The sequence below is a fragment of the Ptychodera flava genome, chromosome 8 (assembly GCF_041260155.1).
Source record: "Ptychodera flava strain L36383 chromosome 8, AS_Pfla_20210202, whole genome shotgun sequence".
NCBI lineage: Eukaryota > Metazoa > Hemichordata > Enteropneusta > Ptychoderidae > Ptychodera > Ptychodera flava.
The window spans coordinates 40,698,641-40,717,299 of record NC_091935.1 but is presented as its reverse complement, the minus strand read 5'-3'; the positions used below and the strand labels follow the sequence as shown (position 1 = coordinate 40,717,299).

At 38.7% G+C, this 18,659-nt stretch overlaps 1 protein-coding gene across 1 annotated transcript in view; it reads left to right on the top strand.

Annotated features, from left to right (window-relative positions):
• LOC139139349 (DNA mismatch repair protein Msh2-like) overlaps nt 1-17,527 on the top strand; it is a 64,193-nt gene extending 46,666 nt beyond the window's left edge. Inside the window, exons 20-22 of the mRNA XM_070708228.1 lie at nt 13,018-13,172; nt 15,255-15,436; nt 15,757-17,527. Coding sequence (XP_070564329.1) covers nt 13,018-13,172; nt 15,255-15,436; nt 15,757-15,918 — 499 coding nt within the window. The 3' untranslated portion in view covers nt 15,919-17,527. The remainder of the gene's footprint in view (nt 1-13,017; nt 13,173-15,254; nt 15,437-15,756) is intronic.
• The last annotated feature ends 1,132 nt before the right edge of the window (nt 17,528-18,659 follow it).

Here is an 18,659-nt window from a genome sequence, read left to right as displayed (position 1 = left end):
TCAAAAGTCATCTATCTATCCATCCAACAAAGGTATATCATGTCAATATTCAAAGTGAAAATGCTTAGTGGTTTTTGAGTGATACTTAAAATGCTGTCTAAAAATGTATGCTTTAAGGGTCTTTTGAAGGTTGATATCAAGAGAGGTTCTTATGTCAAAGGGTAGAGAGTTCCACAGGACAGGGAGCTGCTAAGGAGAATGAGCAGCCACCATAGGAACTCAAATACTGACATTCCAAAATTGATTAAAATCATGATAAGCAAAATTGAAGTGACTTTTGTGTCAAGTGCAAGCACGTTATTGCCAAATAATATTTTGTTTTGCTATATAGTAATTAAAGAATGAAATGCGAAAATTTCACAAAATTTGACCAAGCCAGAGTTGAGTTATATTCTTTTAAAATGTTATAAAGAAGAGAAAAAAGAAGCTAGGAAATTGAGTGATTTCACAAATTTGCGAAAATTCACAAATCTCTCTTACCCAACTTACAACCGGACCAATATTTCACCCTTTCGTGAACAAATTACTAAAAATTGAATGAATCTTTGCAAAAAATTGATTTTGTGCAAAATACATGTATGCAGCGTTATGTGCAATACTCCTTACATAGTAAAACAATGACATTTTTCACCGAATAGTTGACATAAATGTATGTTGCATGCATTGTCTGCAGTGTTATCATGGGTCTATGTGTCTGCATTGTTATTATATGGGTCTATGTGTCTGCAATGTTATCATGGGTCTATGTGTCTGCATTGTTATTATATGGGTCTATGTGTCTGCATTGTTATTATATGGGTCTATGTGTCTCCAGTGTTATCATGGGTCTATGTGTCTGCAGTGTCACTGTTATTATATGGGTCTACCGGTATGTGTCTGCAGTGTCACTGTTATAATATGGGTCTATGTGTCTGCAGTGTTATCGTGGGTCTATGTGTCTCCAATGTTATCATGGGTCTATGTGTCTGCATTATTATTATATGGGTCTATGTGTCTGCAGTGTTATCATGGGTCTATGTGTCTGCATTGTTATTATATGGGTCTATGTGTCTGCAATGTTATCATGGGTCTATGTGTCTGCATTGTTATTAGCTCCGCTGTCAGCGACGCGGAGCTTATCAAATAGGTTGATTTTCCGTCGTCGTCCGTCGTCCGTCGTCCGTCGTCGTCGTCCGTCGTCCGTCGTCGTCCGTCGTCGTCCGTCAACAATTGCCTTCTCCTCTGAAACCGCAAGTCCAATTGCTTTGAAATTTTATTTGCAGCTCACTTGGGGTGACCTCACTTAAGTTTGTTCAATTCGTGGTGAAATTTGCATATGTGTATTTTTGGGGCATTTTTTGGTGTTTTTGGTTAAAAAATCTTCTTCTCTGGAACCGCTTGTCCGATTGCTTTGAAATTTGATATGCAGTTTACTTAGGGTGACTTCAGTCAGATTTGTTCAAATCGTGGTGAAATTTGCATACTTGTATTTTTAAGGCAATTTTTGTCATTTTTGGTAAAAAAATCTTTAAAAATCTTCTTCAAAACTACCAGTCAGATAGCTTTGATATTTGGTACATATGTCCCTAGGGATGATCTATTTCAGATTTGTTCAAATTGTGCAGAAATATGCAAATTTGCATTTTTAAGGCAATTTTTGCCATTTTTGGTCAAAAAATGTATTTCTCTAAAAGTACTGGTCTGATAGTTTTGAAATTTGGTATACAGGTTTCTATAGGGGAACTAAGTAATATGTATGGAATTTCTGATGAAATCTGTATTTTTGTATTTTTGGGGCAATTTTTGCCATTTTTGGTCAAAAAATGTGTATTTCCAAAAGTACTCATCTGATAGCTTTGAAACTTGGTATACAGGTTCCTACAGATAAACTAAATGATATTTATTGAAATTATGATGAAATCTGCAATTTTGTATTTTTGGGGCAATTTTTGCAACTTTTGGACAAAAAATGTGTATTTCCACAACTAGTCATCTGATAGCTTTGCAATTTGGTATACAGGTTCCTACAGATCACCTTAATGATATTTGTGGAAATTATGATGAAATCTGCAATTTTGTAATTTTGGGGCAATTTTTGCCATTTTTGGTCAAAAAATGTGTTTCTCATAAAGTACTGGTCTGATAGCTTTGCAATTAGGTATACAGGTTTCTACAGATGAGCTAAGTAATATATGGAATTTCTGATGAAATCTGTAATTTTGTATTTTTGGGGCAATTTTTGCCATATTTGGTCAAAAAATGTGTATTTCCAAAACTACTCATCTGATAGCTTTGAAATTTGGTATGCAGGTTTCTATAGATGAACTTAATAATATTTATCGAAATTATGATGAAATCTGCAATTTTGAATTTTTGGGTCAAATTTTCCATTTTTGGTTAAAAAATGTGTTTCTCAAAATATACTGTTTTCGTGTCTTGTAAGCCCTTGGGGCTGGGTGAGGCAGCCAAGCTGTTTAAGACCACACATGACACTTTAATAAATTGATATAACATAGCATAACATAACTGCTCTAACAGCTTTGAAATTTGGTATACAGGTTTCTATAGATGAACTAAATTTGATCTTTTGGAATTATGATGAAATCTGCAAATTTTATTTTTGGGGGCAATTGTTGCCATTTTTGGTCAGAAAATTTTATTCTCATAAAAATTACTCATGAGATAGCTTGGTTGACATGTTCTTAGGGATGATCCCATGTGATATATTCAAAGTATGACGAAATCTTCGATTGTGTATTTTTGCAGCTATTTTAGCTACTTTTTTTCTGGCCACTGCATTGAGCTATCAAAGATTTCCACCTTCTTCATCAACATGTGTCAAAAATAGTTATTCTCTACATAAATACAGCGGAGCTATATTGGCCGCTAGGTCGCTTGTTATATGGGTCTATGTGTCTGCAATGTTATCATGGGTCTATGTGTCTGCGTCGTTATTATATGGGTGTATGTGTCTGCAATGTTATCATGGGTCTATGTGTCTGCATTGTTATTACATGCAGTGTTTTTGCTAAGGCTGGGGAACATAGGTAAATGGCTGGGGAACATAGGTAACACGTTGACACCCCACCCCAATCCAGCTTGAGCAAAAAATCAATGACATCATTATTAATAAAATGCATGAATTCATTTATTATGCATAACACACTCCAACACATTGAAACGACAGCCAACTTATCCTTTTGATTCATGAAAATTATGGGATGGATTAAACTTTAATTTTTCCATCAAACTGTAGTCAGTCAATGTTCTTATTTATTTGTTTACTGTTCTTTTTATCTGCAACACTGTCCTCGTCTGCATCCTGTTCATCATTGTAACACACAAGCTTCATGAGCTCTCGATGCTTTGCAGTTAGACTGTCAACCAGTTCCGATAAACTTTGCATTGTACTGTCGTGAATGTCCTCACGGTGTGCGGTTCCGAACACGTTACGTCTTGGTTTATTTCGCCATGCTGTAACAGAATCAGTGATATCCTCATCACCAGCACCATGATTAAGATCGATAGTCATGATTGCCTGAAGCGATTTTATTCGTTTTAAGCAGGAAGCTCCTCGCTCAGGCCACGCGTTAGACATAGGAATGAGAAGTGCAAGTTCGGCAAGTTTACACAAATTTGGATACTCATCCCCGAGCACATTTCTCTGTTGCACGACAACTTCGCAAACCTCTCCAGCAGTAGTCTTTGTAGACATGGGCGGTGATTCAAATTTGTATCGGAAATTGCACCATTCATCTTGAGTTTTCTCTTCGTCAAGTTCATAGTGTGTACATAACAGGGAGATCTCGTCTTTCCCGTACTGTTTGTCGTTCACACCTGGGAAACGACACGGATCAAACAGTTCAAATGCTTCGAGGAACGGCGTCAAAGCAAGGCGGGACTCTAGATTCTCACACAATTCTGTGAGCAGTGTGTCATAAAACTGGTCAAGTTTTGCATCATTCTTGTCGGTAAATGTGTGTGTTCTCCATCGCTGAATCGGCCGCTTCCCTCAAACTCGGCGCGAAGTTCGAGCGTCGGTTCGCGAGTTTGCTTGAGTGTGGTCAATTTATCGATCGCCGCACGTGTGAGGGGTTTGACCTCGCTGAACACTAACACGTCCTTCTGCCAAAGTCTCGCCAGTTTTCCGACGATCGGCAGTACAGTCTGCAAGATGTAAACGGTGCCGATAAACATATATTTCCGACAGAAAGTGTATAATCCCGCGGCGGTAGCATCTGGAACCCTAGCTTCTTCGGTGAAATAATGCAGCGTTTGAAGGAGAACTTCGTATCCGTGATAGATTGCGTCGTTGGCTCGTTCGTGCGAAGTCCATCGGGTGGCGGCGGGTCGAACGAATTTCTTTCGCCTGTCGGAGGAAAACGTTGCCTCATACTGATCAGATATTTGCTCTAACTTTCTGGTCTTTTCGGGTGAATATTCAAACAGCTTGTTTATTTGTTGCACCGTTCCTTCATAGCGTTTTAACCATTGCAACGATTTCACTGTGTCGCCGACTGAAAGCGCGAGTCTGTGATTAACGCACCAGATTCCCACGACGTGAGGATTTTCTTTCTTCATTTGAGCAACGAACCCCGACTTCTTACCAGTCATGTTTGCTGCACCGTCAGATCCAACAAACTGTAGTTGGGTCAGGTCAATGTTATCCCGCTGAAATCTTATTTTCACAAGATCGGCCAAATTTGCACCCGTAGCGCTTTCCTTCAGACGCTCGACGCGATAGAACTGAGTTTTGATATGACCTTCATGTAAATATCTCAAGTACATGATGACTTGCTGATATACTGTAATATCTGTCACTTCATCTATCAACAATGCAAAGTTACTCGATCCGATCTGCTCTATCAATTTTGAAACCAAAACATCACCTGTGATGGTTATCATTTCTCTGACCGATGAGAAACTGGTATGCCCGAACTGACGCATGTGTAAAGGATCGTCTCCAATACGTGACACAAGTTCTATGAGCGACGAATATTTACTGACTGCGATGTCTTCTTCGGCAATCCAACATGCGCACTTGAAGGCAGCAATGACGACTTCATGTTCAACACTTTTCCGTTTCTGAATTTCTTGCTCAAACTGTGAATACCGTTGCAGACACTCCCTTTCCTTCGCCAACAGATGCATTTCAGATTTGCCGTGGTTACTGACAACATTTCGGCGGTAGCGAATGCTACATTCTCGGCTCCAGACGTATGAACCCTGTTGAGATGTATCATGTTTGCGGCATAAGTAACAATACATGCCCCGCTTTTCATCATCATATCGTAGCCAGAAAAGATCGACCACTTCGTCATAACAAAGTGTTTTGTCCGTAAGCCAGCAATTCTGGAAACAATGCACTTGTTTGCGTTTCTTTTGAGCCGGTTCGTCAGCAAAGCCTTCTGTAGAGGTCTGAGTTGCATCGCTGCCATTCGAAGGACCAAATCTCACTGTGTCATGTTCACTTTCATCCAAAGACGACGTTGTAGGAGTTTTGTCTGGATATGAAGCGTCGGTGACTACATTCACATCGTTTGGCTGTATTAATATTGGGGAACTCGCTGCATGTCCGACCTCGCTGTTGTGCTCAGGCTGCTGCGTTGATATCGGTTTTGGCCGTGTACAATCGGCGGCATTTTGAACTTTTCTGAAGAAATGCTGAATTGAATTTTGTCCTAATCCGTCTTTCGGTTGTAGTGTTTTCAAATAGTTGCGCGGCATGACGATGTATGCTGATTTGGTTCGGATGCTCTCTATCTCTGTACTCAATATTTTCCCGCTGTTTTCCAAGCTCAGCCACAGCAAGACATGAAAGCCTGAAACCGTGGCAACAAAATTGCAACATTCGCGTGCAACAATGTTGTATGTAAAGCGAGAGGATGCGAGGGACAGTGTTGCGATAAGGAAACCACGTTGAGATTCATACTTTACGATGCGTACGTGAATATGAATGAAAGTATCAACATCAGAAACATGATTTCGCTTCGCGTGTTCACTGGGGAACCCCGGTAACATGACTGGGGAACCCGGTAACATTTACCGGGGTACCGGCCTTAACAAAAACACTGATATGGGTCTATGTGTCTGCATTGTTTTTATATAGGTCTATGTGTCTGCAGTGTTATCATGGGTCTATGTGTCTGCAGTGTTATTATATGGGTCTATGTGTCTGCAGTGTTATCATGGGTCTATGTGTCTGCAGTGTTATCATGGGTCTATGTGTCTGCAGTGTTATTATATGGGTCTATGTGTCTGCAGTGTTATTATATGGGTCTATGTGTCTGCAATGTTATCATGGGTCTATGTGTCTGCATTGTTATTATATTGGTCTATGTGTCTGCATTGTTATTATATGGGTCTATGTGTCTGCAGTGTTATCATGGGTCTATGTGTCTGCATTGTTATTATATGGGTCTATGTGTCTGCATTGTTATTATATGGTCTATGTGTCTGCATTGTTATCATGGGTCTATGTGTCTGCATTGTTATTATATGGGTCTATGTGTCTGCATTGTTATTATATGGGTCTATGTGTCTGCAGTGTTATCATGGGTCTATGTGTCTGCAGTGTTATCATGGGTCTATGTGTCTGCATTGTTATTATATGGGTCTATGTGTCTGCATTGTTATTATATGGGTCTATGTGTCTGCATTGTTATTATATGGGTCTATGTGTCTGCAGTGTTATCATGGGTCTATGTGTCTGCATTGTTATTATATGGGTCTATGTGTCTGCATTGTTATTATATGGGTCTATGTGTCTGCAGTGTTATCATGGGTCTATGTGTCTGCATTGTTATTATATGGGTCTATGTGTCTGCATTGTATTATATGGGTCTATGTGTCTGCAGTGTTATCATGGGTCTATGTGTCTGCATTGTTATTATATGGGTCTATGTGTCTGCATTGTTATTATATGGGTCTATGTGTCTGCAGTGTTATCATGGGTCTATGTGTCTGCATTGTTATTATATGGGTCTATGTGTCTGCAGTGTTATCATGGGTCTATGTGTCTGCATTGTTATTATATGGGTCTATGTGTCTGCAATGTTATCATGGGTCTATGTGTCTGCATTGTTATTATATGGGTCTATGTGTCTGCAGTCAGTGTTTTTGCTAAGGTTTGGGAATATCGGTAAATTATTTGGGAACCCCGGTAACATTGCTACTGTCCCCTAATCTGATTGCATTGATGTACCAAGGGGAACCCTGGTAAAATGTCTGGGGAACCCAGGTAACATTTACCGGGGTACGGCCTTAACAAAAACACTGGCAGTGTTATCATGGGTCTATGTGTCTGCAGTGTTATCATTGGTCTATGTGTCTGCATTGTTATTATATGGGTCTATGTGTCTGCATTGTTATTATATGGGTCTATGTGTCTGCATTGTTATTATATGGGTCTATGTGTCTGCAGTGTTATCATGGAGCTATGTGAGAGGTCTGAAATCGGCAGTCTGCGCCCTCAAACTGCGCTAGCGCATTTCAATTTGCGCTATCAATCTGCGCTCCTATTCTGCGCTATCAAACTGCGCTCCCATTCTGCGCTATCGATCTGCGCCCCTGTTTTGCGCTCTCTATTTCTCCAAACCATATGTGCTGTGAAAACGACCCAACTAGCACAAGAACGTACTACGTCGATTATGATTTTACTAATTCCATCATTTGAGTTTTTGATATGACATCGGATCGAGACATGGTGCTACAGGCACATTTGGGAGCTACATTTAGGACCCTAGTAGCGAGTCCTGTATCATCGATGGCTGCAAGACCTACGTGGAGATAGAGTTGACCTTTCAAAATTCTGCCTTCTCGACATACACCTACGTACTTTTTTGACTTTCCAAACATGTAAACTACATGTATGAGTGTGATAGAAACGACACAACCACTTAACTTAACCACGTATCCGCGGTTTGAAACAGTCCCCACATTTACGTCCCTTGGACTGGCACTGTCGCTCTACAAACCCTCGCCCCGTCCGGCTCATTCATTGACTCGGATGTGATACATTGTGGATGAAAATTCAATTTATGAAATATAAATATTGTAGAATCAGTACAGTCCCCTGAAAATCAAATAGGTGTGTACATGCAGGTTCAGTAAGCTGTACTTTCAGTAGGCCGCGAGTTGACAGGTTCACAATTGATGTGATTGTGAGTGCACTGAACAGCTAGGACGTACGTGTTGTCATGCTGAACTGTGGCCCACGGTTAGTGGTTTTCAATGTTAAAACTCGTTGAAGTGCAAATATGTGCATAAAACTAGCCGTTAAAGGATGACCGGTCGATGAAAATACGAAAACTTTCCATGCAATATGCATTATTCACACCGACACGGCTTCATCAACTGTCCCCGTACTCAAGGAAGATGACACGCGTATTTTATTCAACATATTCGGTCATCTATTCGGTAATGACGTAGCGCACGATCTCGTTCAAATGTTTTACTAGCCAAGCCTTTTTGAATGAGCTTACTGTTCTGACTGAGAATTTAAAATAAGTTCGAACTAAATTTAGCTTATTCCAACTTAAAGCGACAGTACATCGGTAGATCCTGCACGTACGCTTGGCTGACGGATATAGATCGGAGCGCGGAGGGGGGGGGAGTTGGCCCTATATACCAGAAGGAAGGAAGTAAACCAGTTCAAGACGCTTACAAGACGCTTGCGACGCTTGATCTGGACCAACATGCCACGATTTTCGTTGCTCGATAATCCGGTCCTACATTCTCTCCAAAACAAAACGAAAACTGCCAGGACTTTCTTTTGGGGAAAAGTGTTTGGTCACATCGTACCGGGAAATTCCTGAAATATTACTAAAATGGCAAACTATCAGCTAAAATCGGTACAAGAACAGATATAAAGAAAATACAACAAACATTTTATGTTGTCAAGAGTTAGTTAGATGTGTTCGTTTTATCTTGAGGTAGGAAAACTACAACCGACGTCCCGTTTGCACAGATGTCGGCGCTGACATGAACTTGACAATCATTTTTCACAAAGAACATGCATAAATTGCCGCGCGAGACAGGAAGTAGACAACGTGAGCCAAGAACAAGTGAATGTCCAACGCGATCGCGCGACGACAGCACACAGGTCTCGATCGGATAGACTTTTTTACACAAGTTTCGACATCTTCATCTTGACTGTGAACTCTGGTAACCAGATTGTTACTGTTGAGACAACATTTTACAGTTAATCTACTAGTTAAACGTTCGAAAATTGGATTTAAACCAGGTTTAGCAAAGATGTGGTTGCGGTTTTAAATTGCCGTCTCCGGTATAGAAATAAATACACGCATGCACCACGGTGTTTGGGTCAAGTAGGGGTAACTTTATTACTACTAGTACTAGTCAAAAAGTCTATATTCCACAGAGTGCCGTGACCACCTGCAAAAATGCTAGCAAGTGGCGAGATTACAGAGTTGTGGCTGCCGGGGGTGGCCACTGGCACTACCACTATGTTTCTAATGTTTCTAATAACTATATTGCTGAAAACGTCACGGTGATCTTCCATTCCGACGTCTTGTGCCCCACTTGCCAAAAACTTTGAAAACGGTTGTTCACTCGAATTTAGGCTATCGCTGGGCAGATCGTCCATGTAGCCGACACGAACACGAAGTGTCTGTTAGCTGCTACCAAAAACTATGAAAATAGTAAAGAATGAGCTACAAAATCACATCAGTTTCGCTAGGAACATATTCGATGGCTTGTTACACAACTGTTACCAGATTTCAGGTAACACTGTTTACCACACGATGGATCTTTATTTAATAAAGTAACCATAAAGACAGCTGATTGATATTGTAAATGAGACAGGTGCCTCTACGGCGGTAAAACTAATAGTTTATCCCTATTGTAAATCCGGTCCCCCGAGAGTTGAAATGTCCGACTTCTGCATGGTCACCGCGCCGTGCAGTGTAGCGACAATGATATGAATGCAATTTCGTTTGAGGTTCGTTTACATGTATGTTAACGCAAATAAGGTGAAAAATATCAATGTTAGCCAGTATCTTGTTATACGGGACGAGATCGTGCTGCTCTTGTACTGCATGAACTTTGATCGAAGTGCGTTGACTCGTTGGCCGTCTATTGATTTTGAATGTCGAAAATTGCATATGTAACCTCTCCTAAAGCCTTGTGAACTGCGATTTGTTTGCATTTTTTCACGATTATACTTTCTAACAAAAATAAGTTCACGTAAAATGTACTGATAGATGCGTAGGGAAGTTTTATTACTCACAAAATTTGAACTGTGTGTACAAGTTTGAACAATTAAATAATGAACGGTTGCCGCTCTCATAAAATTGCCGCTGCATGGACGTGCATCTATGTGTCATAACCTTCCAACAAACAAACATGATGTAATATACTGATATGAGTAACACTGGATTCCCTTGTAGTTGATTCCTTGATGTTCTGGTTGTAAGCTTTATTCTCTTCCTTACAAGGCTAGTTTTTGAAAATGTCAGGAAATCAAAGACGATGTAAAAACTGCTCAATTCACTTGCTCATTCCGACACAAACAACAGTGTACTAGTTTATCAACATATCATGTAGTGAGTAGAATTCAAAGAATATCCCAAATGTCGAAACATTAAAATGAACACAATATGAGAAGATTCCTTTCACAAAAAGATCAACTTCAAGTGATACTTTTGAAGATTTGAAACCGAGTACGTATACCCTACTTCACACCTCGTCAGTCGTACGTCATCGACAAGTCACCCACCGCGTCGGCAGGCTTGACGTCATGGACGTAGACTTGTCAATCATCACGGAAGTCGCGAACATGTATGATCTGTCGGGTTCAAACGTTTCTGTGAACATGAACAGAAATTCTCAGTATCGACAAAGAAATCGTCATAAAAGAAGTTGAAAATCGTGATGCTAACGTAAACATAATTTTGTATCCACTTGTGCCATTCCATGTTCATTGCAGGGTTGCGTCGCTAGCCCTGCCACTCACTCTGCTGTGCATTGTTGGACTCGGGGAAATAGTCGCCGTCGACTAGCAGCAACGTCTAACCATGGGGATACTAACATAATTTTAGTCAGAACTTGACTTTGAGCTTTAAACTACTTGATCACTTCCCGACCTCCTTATACGAGAAAGAAAATCATCTAATTTTTACTATAGTACTTCACATATCTTTTGTGTCGGATCCACTGTCCACAGAATGTATGTATGTCGTGATTGTACCGGAAATAAATTCGATCTTACGTTACTCATAACCAGTCGTCCTGACAATCCTGACCTACGTCGAAGTTTTTAAATGATGAAAATACTGAAAAGTTTTCTAATATTATGAAAAATAGTGATGTTGCAAAGTGTTGGCAATGGCATGATGGTGGGAGGCAACCGACAGCTATAAAGTTACAAGTAAATACAAATATATTTCGACACTGATATGTCCTACGATCTGGCTGGCAGCTTTATCAATCTGTGGCAAAGTACCACGGATTTATATCGCGTTAGTTTCGTAAATGTCGCAGCTTCAAAATAAACTTACAACATTCCATAGATAGCGCAGAATGGGGGCGCAGATCGATAGCGCAGAATGGGGGCCCAGATCGATAGCGCAGAATGGGGGCGCAGATCGATAGCGCAGAATGGGGGCGCAGATCGATAGCGCAGAATGGGGGCGCAGTTTGATAGCGCAGAATAGGAGCGCAGTTTGATAGCGCAAATTGAAATGCGCTAGCGCAGTTTAGGGGCGCAGACTGCCGATTTCAGACCTCTCACATACATGTATCATGGGTCTATGTGTCTGCAGTGTTATCATGGGTCTATGTGTCTGCATTGTTATTATATGCGTCTATGTGTCTGCAGTGTTATCATGTGTCTATATGTCTGCAGTGTTATCATGGGTCTATGTGTCTGCATTGTTATTATATGGGTCTATGTGTCTGCATTGTTATTATATGGGTCTATGTGTCTGCATTGTTATTATATGGGTCTATGTGTCTGCAGTGTTATCATGGGTCTATGTGTCTGCATTGTTATTATATGGGTCTATGTGTCTGCATTGTTATTGTATGGGTCTATGTGTCTGCATTGTTATTATGATGGTCTATGTGTCGGCAGTGTTATCATGGGTCTATGTGTCTGCAGTGTTATATGGGTCTATGTGTCTGCATTGTTATTATATGCGTCTATGTGTCTGCAGTGTTATCATGTGTCTATGTGTCTGCAGTGTTATCATGGGTCTATGTGTCTGCATTGTTATTATATGGGTCTATGTGTCTGCATTGTTATTATATGGGTCTATGTGTCTGCATTGTTATTATATGGGTCTATGTGTCTGCAGTGTTATCATGGGTCTATGTGTCTGCAGTGTTATCATGGGTCTATGTGTCTGCATTGTTATTATATGCGTCTATGTGTCTGCAGTGTTATCATGGGTCTATGTGTCTGCAGTGTTATCATGGGTCTATGTGTCTGCAGTGTTATCATGGGTCTATGTGTCTGCAGTGTTATCATATGGGTCTATGTGTCTGCAGTGTTATCATTGGTCTATGTGTCTGCAGTGTTATCATATGGGTCTGTGTGTCTGCAGTGTTATCATATGGGTCTGTGTGTCTGCAGTATTATCATGTCGGTCTGAGTGTCTGTACCATCTTCCTGCGGATATTTACATCTGAAAACTAATTTCATGGAGGGAGTTATCACAGACATACTATGTTATAAAATTTCAACTCACATATTCAACAGAAAAGTTTGGAATACATTCGTTTTTGAAATGAAACATTTTGATTTTGAGAATGAATTTGTTGAAACCTCCGAGATACATCTATTCTATCAAAATAATGTATACTAATGTATAATAATGTATACTTATGTTTCAGATATATTATATTTGTCTCGACATAATGTTGAAGGAGATGATGTTCTTCTAACTGAACAAATGATACATATTTCTTGACATTGAAATGATACAGACGTGATATGACAAATGTGGTGTTTTTATTTACATTAACATGAATAAATCACTTAACATTTCTAATTTGAATGATTTGTTTGTGTTGCAGATACATTGCAACCAAGATCAAGTGTTTCTGTCTTTTTGCTACACATTTTCATGAACTGACATCGCTGGCTGATGTTGTCCCAACTGTTGACAATCTTCATGTCACCGCATTGACAACAGGGGAAACCCTAACTCTGCTGTACAAAGTGAAACAAGGTACTTTTGTCACTAACTTGTTCAATAGATATCCATGGCTATCCCAATGTACATTTGTCACTAACTTGTTCAATAGATATTCATGCCTATACCAATGTACATTTGTCACTAACTAACTTGTTCAATAGATATTCATGCCTATACCAATGGAGATTTGTCACTAACTAACTTGTTCAATAGATATCCATGGCTATACCAATGTACATTTGTCACTAACTAACTTGTTCAATAGATATCCATGGCTATCCCAATGGAGATTTGTCACTAACTAACTTGTTCAATAGATATCCATGGCTATCCCAATGGAGATTTGTCACTAACTAACTTGTTCAATAGATATCCATGGCTATACTATTGTAATGTACATTTGTCACTAACTTGTTCAATATATATCCATGGCTGTACCAGTTTACTTTGCCTATATCTCCGCCTCCCCTGGTACTTGTACTTGTATGTCATCAGCACTCTTATTTCAATTGAAAACCAAACACTTTTGGTTTTCTTGGTTTTAATTAGCCTTTTTGCTGCAAAGATGTTGTTGAAATTTTCCAAGCCCTGTGGTTGGTTAGCTTTCCTTGTTAGGCTAACATTGTACATGGTTCATTAATTTGTTAGTTCTGTCTCTTCACATAAACTGAGCTTTTAATCATCTACAAGTCTAGCTGAGATATGCAAAACAGTGAAGTCGGGAGTTTTGTACTTAACAACTGTTTAAAGTCATATTGCATGTATAGCTGCCTCAGCCATATTTCAACTTTGTCCGACATTGAATAAATATACCAGTACCTTCTGTACAAAGGTTGTATGCTAAGTTCAACTTTGACCTTTCTCCTGAAGCTTTCATCATACTCTGACTGTTTTATAACACCATTGCATGTCACTATGTGGTGTTGATTGCCTCTGGCAGTCCACAACACATCCACAGGGATTCTGTCGGCCTCTGACAGTCCACAACACATCCACAGGGATTTTTATCATCAAGGGAATTACTCAGTAACTGAATGTCAAGTAACAAAGCTTTGTCACCATCAGTGATCTGCATGGCGTCTTCCATTATGTCAGTTTGATATTTCTAGCATATCACTTTGAAATCTCCTCTCATACAATACCTCCTATCTATATATCCTTTCCCAGATATATCTGTCAATAGTTTTCCCCTTGTGTACAACTTGCAATCCTTCATTCTCACTGGCAAGCACAGTGACTCATCACAAGCAGATCAAATTCATCATCTGACTCAGCTGCTGATATTTCCAACTGCGGTTGTCTTCCCCAGTCAATTACATTTTCTCTGTCTCTGATAACCCTTGGCTCTTGTTAGGTCTGGATTATTAGCTGCTGCAGAGCAGCTTTCTAGACCATTTAACAAGTTGAAAAGTAGATATCTACATATGTTGAAACTGTCACACATGATGTCTGACAGTGTTCATGCCTTTCACTCATAATAATGACCTTAGGTTTGCGATTGGCTTTTTTGCATTTTTGGGGCATAACATCAATATGTCAAGGATCAAATTTGTTGTAGCATACGGTAAGTGATAAAGTGAACGCTGAGGTGTTGCATTTTTCTGTTTACCCTTGAAACTTTAGCACAATTTGGAAATGTATCGCTAGGTTAATGTAACAATAACCCATGTCATGTGATAGCCTTTCTCTGCATTGAAAAGTGAAATTATACTCTAGTATGTGTTATTAATATTACATTATGTAATTTGTCACAAAATTTGTTTCCATGTCTTTATCACTGCCACTGACCCTTTAATTCACGTATAAAGAGGAATGTAAAATTAGACATCATTGATAATCCAATGAGATTTGGTTTGAGCATGTTTTGAAAATTACGGTGCATTGAGAGAAGCATTTACAACTGTCATCATCTGTTTGTGTCAAGTAGATTTTTTCCAATTCTATGTGCAAACACTATTAAAGTTTGCTCCTTTTTCTGATCTAGGTTACTCATGCATTTCCTGAGCATAAGTGATCAAATTACATAAATTGATACACAAACATTTCACTTGTATTGTGATATTATTGATTTGGAAGTGTCAAATTTGTTTTATTTTCTATGTTGAATGTTCGCAGGAGTGTGTGACCAAAGTTTTGGAATCCATGTAGCAGAGCTTGCACATTTTCCACAAAAGGTAATTGAGTTTGCAAAAGAGAAAGCTGCAGAACTTGAAGATTATCAAAGCATATCATTATCACAGTCTGGTTTAGAAGGACATGATGAGCCAGTAGCCAAGAAGAGACGACTTGCAAAGGAGGTGAGCTTGTGATCAGATTCTTCATATGAATGGCAATCATTGGTAATGGATTGTGAAAAAAATCCAAAATTTTTCAATTTACAGAAATCAATACATTCTGCAGCACTCGGGAAATGATAAACGCAAAGCTATCTGATGGGACAATGAAACAAGAACTTTAATACATGCAAGCTGAAGAAACTTTTGTCAAGAAATGTCAATGAAAATTATTGATTTGTAAATAGAAATTTCTACTCATTTTGACTACTAGTACTTGCAACGCTGTGATATCCCAAGGAACTACGGCTAATTAAAGTATGATATTTTCATGTCATTCACAGGAAGGGGAAGAAATCATCAAAGATTTCATATGTAAGGTGAAAGCACTACCATTGGCTACCATGACAACTGAAGAGGCTCTTGAAGAAATTGAAAAACTAAAAGCTAGCGTCAGAGCAAAGAATAATCCTTATGTGGCAGATATTTTAACAAGGGGTTACTAACACCAACCTAACAATGTTTGTTAAAGCTACATGTACATAAATTTGTTCAATTTATAAAATACAATTCATTGTTCTTTGTACCAAACTGGTGTTGAAATACTAAATACTAACAAACTGTTTGTAATGTCCAGTGTTGTTGTTGATGACTGAATTTCATTCCTGACAAGAATTTACTTTGTCAACAACATAGCAAGCATTCCATAGCTTGTACTGTGTATTTCAACATAGGAAGCATTCCATAGCTTGTACTGTGTATTTCAACATTGGAAGCATTCCATAGCTTGTACTGTGTATTTCAACATACTTTAGGAAAAGAAAACAAAAATTTACATGTTTTTAGAACAAGAATCATGAAAGTATTATCCACAGTCACAGCCATTTGTATTGTTCCTTTAATCTTCAAATTGCTTGTAGCAAAATAATTCATTAGTTATAGATTTGAAGTGATATGCTCATATAGGGGTGAGTGGCATTCTGTTATGTCCTCAAATATCACCAAGATGGTAATAAATGTGAAGTAATGATATATTGTACAATAATTAATTAAAAGTTATGACGATGGCATTTAAACTGATTATTTCATTTATTTGAATTTAAAACCTAATTAAAACTCAGTCAAGCAGAATAAACATGTTTTGGAATGTTAGGTGTGATAAAGATGAATTATCTTCAATTTTTCACGTATGATTCATCTGACTCTTTGGTGATATTCAGTGGTCAGAATTTTGGACATGAAGCCGGTGTGTTCACATAACATAGTGAACAGCTGTAGTTGTTAAATTTGTGTGGACAGCCATAGAGTAGAAACACCTGCCCAACTTTCACATCTTGTCATTGTTAAATTTGTGTGGATAGCCATAGAGCAGAAACTTCTGCCTAACTTTCACATCTTGTCATTGTTAAATTTGTGTGGATAGCCATAGAGCAGAAACTTCTGCCTAACTTTCACATCTTGTCATTGTTAAATTTGTGTGGATAGCCATAGAGCAGAAACTTCTGCCTAACTTTCACATCTTGTCATTGTTAAATTTGTGTGGATAGCCATAGAGCAAACACACCTGCCTAACTTTCACATGAAGTTGTCATTATTAAATTTACGTGGATAGCCATAGAGCAAACACATCAGCCTAACTTTCACATGAAGTTGTCATTTCAAACAGAGATAAGTACAGGTGTATCAAGATATTAACAATATCTCACCGGTTAAAATACTCAAGTAACCTTTCAATTTACAACACAAAAGTATGTGTTTTGTTGACTGAGTGTAGAAAATGATTTGTATTTCTTTCTAACCAAACAACTCCCTTGTCCAATCAGAATTCTTTGATGCCATTTTGAGTCAAAATTTGAACAAACAGTTGTTGTTCCTTACCAGCTTGTCAAGCAATACCACATGTGGGATGATGTGAGAAGAATTGTCTAGCAACATTATGTTAGTCAATTAACACTATTCTGTGAAATTAAGCATACCAAGTAAACACAGTCACATTATGTTACGCCATCTGTAGAGATACCAGTCTGATATTCTTTGATCATGTCTTCTTATAAATTGTAATTTTTTGTGTACTTTGCCAAGTTGAATAAAATGCTTTTTTATTAAAATGGGAAATGATAAATGTTGATGTTTGTATTCTCTAAATGTCCATTATTACTTCATTAGAGTGATAATGACATTACATATTTTATATCCAATTAATCCATAGGGGCACCGTCCTTGATTACTTCATCACAGAAGATATGTTATTACAGTATGTGAGGAGATATTCCTTTGCAGTTTTAGATTCCCTGAGCCATGCATGAAGCAATGTGTGTTGTTGTTAACAATGCTTGACTACTTGGTAGACCCTGCATACACTCTCCCAAAATCCAGTCAGATTGCATGAAAATAGCAACGCAAGTATGAGAAGCATATCAGAATTGAGTTCTTATGTTGAATAAAGATGAAGGATCGTAATTTTGATTTGAAATCTGGATTTGGCAGTCTAAACAACATCAGTTAGTTTCAGTCAAAACAATCTCATATTTAAAGGCCCATGAGCTGCAACTCTGAAATTAGACAAACCTCAAGATACCTCCAATTTCCTCAGATATTGCAATCTGCAAATTGAAGGATATAGTCATTACCTATGCCTAAACAACGTTAGCTTGCGGCAGAATAGGCAAGAAATTGAACAGATTTTTGTTCATTTTAAATTTCCTGCCATTTTAAAAATCTTGCCATGTTATGTGAAAAACAGAATTTTTTAGCTTATATTTGGTATTTATATAAATACCAAAAAGAGCTTATATGGTGAGTCGGTGGCGTCTGTATGTATGTGTGGATGTATATCCGTCACACGCAAAGGCTCCCAAACCGCGGCACCTACCATCGCAGTATTTAGTGTACAGGTAGACCCAGGGGTTGAGATGTGACGTTGTTCAAATGAATATGTCAGTGTCAAAAATATGCAAATGAGGTAAGAAAAAGGGGAAATCCTGCAAATGTGCAGGAGTGGTTGCATGGCAGTGACCGAAACTGGCTACTCCACTGACCTTGAGTCATTTCCTGTCATTGTTCATGAACTGATACATATTGGCAGACCTGCTGAAACAATGAAGGACTGTGTTGAAACATTCCTCTGTTAAGCCTGTTCCTAAAGTTGACCTCCAGTACCTAAAGTTTCAGACCTTATTTACTTTTGTCATTCTTGTTTTTCTGGCTTAAATATTTCTTGTTGTCAAAGTGGAGTAAATCCCTTTCC